We start from the raw sequence: 4423 nt of genomic DNA, 5'->3' as shown, positions 1-4423 counted from the left end.
TATATTTTATTATATTTTCTGAATCTGAAATCTTTTTTATTTTTTGTGTGGTGAACTGTTGCTCTTGTTTGGCTGTTTTCTATTCTTGTACTGCAGACATACGCGTCTTTTTTTAATGTATGTGAATGTTCCTGTCAATATTTGTGAAGGTTGACGCCAAATGTTTGACCGATAAGATTTTAGCTGTTTTGCAGACTGAGTGACAACACAGGAAACTCTGAGAATATAAATGAACATTTAAGAGATCAACACCAATAATTAAGCCACGATACCATGAGCTGACAGGAAAGCATCTCTGTGTTTAAAAAGCTGTTTTAACTCCCATTTTATCACATTCTGTCCACTTAACTGTAAAAATGCACAGAAAGCTACAAAAATTCTGTCCACAGCTGAAAAATGTTTTACCAGATGAAAATGTTGCTTTAGTCGCTATTTACCTAAAGAAAATGAAGAGAATGATTGTTATAGCAAATTATTTTGCTCAGTGTTTTTAAAAGTGTAAGTGAAAAAAGTGGATGGTAAAGAGCTATTTATTTGGTGAAAAATGTGAGTGCCAAGCAAAACACAGCCTGTTATGATGTTATTTTAATTTGTTGTGAAGGTTTGAATTGGTTCTTAAATGAGTTGGTTTATGGTTAGAACAAGGAAATAAGTCAGTCACTGGTAATAGTGTTGATGTGGTGGAAGAGGGACAAGAATGGAGATGAGCTGCCTGATGAACTTCTGTTTAGGGCCTCATAAAACCCACTGTGACCCTGAGACCAAGCTGGCCTCTCATATACAAAGGTGAGAAAGTTGTTCTCCGGTGTGAGATCCCAGGAGGAGAAGGATCTCAGTGGATGTATGAATGGAGAACAGCCAGGTTAAATGAAGGTCAAACATCCAATGAAAACATTACCATAGCTTCAGTTACTGAGTCTCACAGTGGAGAATACAGCTGCAGAGGAACAAGTGGCGATGGCTCAACATCCTGGAGCGATGTTGTCGTATTAACTGTGTGTAAGTTGGTCATAAATATTGCATATATTTGAAATAAATACTACAAGTTTTTCAATGTGTTTGGTATGAGTAAGTGATGAGTATGTTTTTCTAAAACTATGTTTACATAGTAATTGCTGTCAGTGTTAATATTTTAGATATTTCAGCCACTGATTGGTTTCATCCTTTTTCCCAACTTGTTCTTCCTCACTGGTACAAATGGCTGAAATTACAACTTAATTTATGTCTTGAGTTCAACCCAGAAGTTTGATTTAACTCAAGTCTGTCTTAGTTTAAATGTATATAACTATTAATAGTTATGCAAGAACAGATAATAAAAATAGGATGTAAAAGTAAAAACAATAAAATTTTCTCTCCAAGTTCATTCTAAAGCGAGAAAATGAAATAAACATTTAAAAATGTTTTTTTTTTTTAAATGGAGTTAGGATGTATTAAAAATCTTTTTAATATGCTACAACTCTGAAAATATTCTAGTGTGTCAAACTATTTTTCTTTAAATTGGAGCCTTTAGGTTATATAGAAATATTTAACACTTGACTATTTGAAATGGAACAGTGTTGAACAAATCAATGTGACTCTCCAACAGATAAACTCTCTGTGTCTCCATCATGGCTGAGTCCTGGAGCCTCAGTGACTCTGAGCTGTGAGGTTCAACATCCACCTGCAGGAACCAGGTTCTTCTGGTATAAAGCTGTTCCTAAACCATTAAACATCTTCTACAACTATGAGCTGCTGCCTGGCAGCTCCAATGGGACTGATGAGAACGTCTACATTGTTCATGGACTCAATAACACAGCAGGTTATGTGTGTGAAGCAGGAAGTGGAAAACCAAAATACAGAGATCCAACTTTTGTCTGGTCAGCAGGTCAGTTTATCTGTGTGTCTCCTCTCAGTGAGCAAGAAATTATTCCTTTATATTTACTCAGCCATGTACTTTATTTTTAAAAGTAGTTTGAAATGTATGTGTAGTCGGCAAATTTATCAGTGATGTAAAGAAATAAATACAAGTTTGTCTAAGTAATTATTTTTGGGTATTGCTTAATTCAAAATGCAAAGCAGCAATTAACTGCTAACGTTTCTAAAGTTTCTGCTGAATGTGTTTGTTTGATTAATTTTAAAACAGATATTTAGAAGTAAAGCCATAGATGACTTGAAGAAACTGTTTTACAATTTGTTCTAGATTAAATGTCTTTGTATATTTATTTTCCAGATCCTCGTCCAGCAGCTTCTCTCTCAGTGAATCCTGACAGAGTTCAACACTTCAGATCTGAATCTGTGACTCTGAGCTGTGAGGGAAACTCTGCTGAGTGGAGAGTGATGAGGGTTACAGAAATAGGCTACTTGTCAGACTGCTCTGACTCGGGGAAAATGAGTGGATCTACATGCACCATCAACATGAACCAGTCTGATAGTGGAGTTTACTGGTGTGAGTCTGGATCAGGAGAGTTCAGCAATGCTGTCAACATCACTGTACAGGGTAGGCTGTAATTAATAAGACTTTTCTTACATAATTTCCCTGTAATGTGCAGTCTGTTTTCATAGGTAACTAATGATTGTAAAACATTATAAGTTCAAGAGGTGCTTAACAACTAATACTCGTTTTTTCACTCCAACCAAAATACAATTTATATTTTAGAAAAATAAGAATCATAACATAAATAAAATCAGGATTTTTATGACGGCATGCTGGCTGTGTTTCTGTTAACTTTGGAGTAGAAAGTATACATTTACTTCTAACATCCGGAAGTAAATGTACAATCTTTCTCCAATGACATACAGCACCATCTTTGAAACTAATGCCTGAAATGTAATTTTATCTGACTGTTGTACAGACATTAAGAATAATGTAATCCTGCTGAGTCCTGTTCATCCTGTGACTGAGGGAGATCCTGTTACTCTGAGCTGCAGAGATAAAAAACAACAACTTCTCTCCAATGTGTTTTTCTATCATAATGATAAACTCCTCCATAATGACAGCAGAGGGGAGCTGAAGATCTCTGCAGTGTCAAAGTCAGATGAAGGTTTCTACAAATGTCAACATTCAGGAAAAGATTCACCAAGAAGCTGGATGTCTGTTAGAGGTGAGGAGGAGGAAAATGTTTAATGAATTTTATTTTTAAACAATAGAAAGAGAATGGTAAACACTAAGTCTTATCTTTTCTTTACAAACTAATTCATTACAAATACAGCAAAAACAAAAGTAGTTCCCTCACTGCTTGTTCCAGTTCCTGACAATACTTATTTGCTCCAAATATATTGGGGGAACAAAATCTTACTGTGTCAGGAATTAATCACATCCTGGATGATTGTTATAAAGTGCCAATGATATGTTTTTATCTTCAATCCATAAAAATGTTTTCTCATTTTCAATGTTTCTTATTTGCAGTAACTGTATCCAGTTCTCTCAGCTCTTCATTTTCTCTGATGTTGATCGTTGGACCAGTTGTTGGAGTCGTTCTCTTTATTCTCTTTATTCTCATCATTCTCCTGCTGTCATGGTGGCGCTGCAGTCGGTTCAAATGTGAGACTTTTTTCTTCTCATTGTTGTGGGATGTGAAGTGATACATAAAAATCAAGTGATTTTAATTTATTTGGCTGTTTTAACAAAACTGAGGATAAATTCACCATAATGCAACAAGTTTACTTTGTTCCCCTCATCCACAGCTTCATGGAGCATCAGGTCAGTAAACTGATATTTACTTTTCTCAACAATCCTGCAGTGAATTTAATTTCAGTTTAATTTTTCCATAATTTAGGACAGAGGTCAGCAGTCAGAGCTCCTCCACAAATCAAGGACTCAACCAGGCAGAGAGTCAAGTTTACAGCTCTCTGCTTTATGGTTAGTAACTCTGTTGTTTTTATAAAGTGTATTCTCCTGCTACTCACTGGGGATTTTTCAAACTTTTTAACATAAACTATAGGAAAAACTAAATTTTTATATTATAACTTTATCATAAACTTGTAGGGTACCGTAAAGCTTCTGTTAGGTTATACTGGTTACAGTCTTAATACTAATCGTCTTAAATTCATGCTATATTTTTAACCTTGACCTTTTTATTATTTTGCAGGTGATACTTCTGAGTATGAAACAATCCAGCCAGCCTCTAACAATAGTAAGATTTATTTCTTGAAGCCGTTTCAACAGCTGTCTGGGTTGAAATGGTTTGAAATTAAACACACAAATGTTTCATTAATAAATGAAATGAGGTACTCAGCTAACGAGCTTTACTACTTGTAGGGTACCATAAAGCTCTTTTTAGGTTATACTTGTGACCAGGGGCGCCGCCAGAAATCTTGGGCCCCCTGACAAAAAATGTGTTTGGGCCCCCCGCACAGCTGTTGTTACAGTTTTTGAGTCTATTTGACCCATAAAAAGTGTCACAATTTTAAAGTCTTGCATCTGCCTTGCTTCCTTTGGTTCAAT

General features: G+C 35.4%; 1 protein-coding gene and 1 long non-coding RNA gene across 2 annotated transcripts in view; both read left to right on the top strand.

Annotated features, from left to right (window-relative positions):
* Positions 1 to 742: 742 nt before the first annotated feature.
* On the top strand, positions 743 to 3561 carry LOC106962001 (sialoadhesin-like). The gene is made up of 5 exons (XM_015056137.1): positions 743 to 999; positions 1586 to 1864; positions 2210 to 2476; positions 2832 to 3080; positions 3386 to 3561. The coding sequence occupies exons 1-5, from the start codon at positions 840 to 842 to the stop codon at positions 3559 to 3561; spliced, it is 1131 nt and encodes a 376-aa protein (XP_014911623.1). The 5' UTR covers positions 743 to 839.
* Positions 3562 to 3757: 196 nt separating this feature from the next.
* LOC106962015 (uncharacterized) overlaps positions 3758 to 4423 on the top strand; it is a 5846-nt gene continuing 5180 nt past the window's right edge. Inside the window, exons 1-2 of the long non-coding RNA XR_001427884.1 lie at positions 3758 to 3838; positions 4068 to 4112. This is a non-coding gene — a long non-coding RNA (uncharacterized LOC106962015). The remainder of the gene's footprint in view (positions 3839 to 4067; positions 4113 to 4423) is intronic.

The sequence above is a fragment of the Poecilia latipinna genome, unplaced genomic scaffold (assembly GCF_001443285.1).
Source record: "Poecilia latipinna isolate Pla-1442-1.1 unplaced genomic scaffold, P_latipinna-1.0 Scaffold1360, whole genome shotgun sequence".
NCBI classification, from domain to species: domain Eukaryota; kingdom Metazoa; phylum Chordata; class Actinopteri; order Cyprinodontiformes; family Poeciliidae; genus Poecilia; species Poecilia latipinna.
This window is presented reverse-complemented; position numbering and strand designations above follow the sequence as displayed.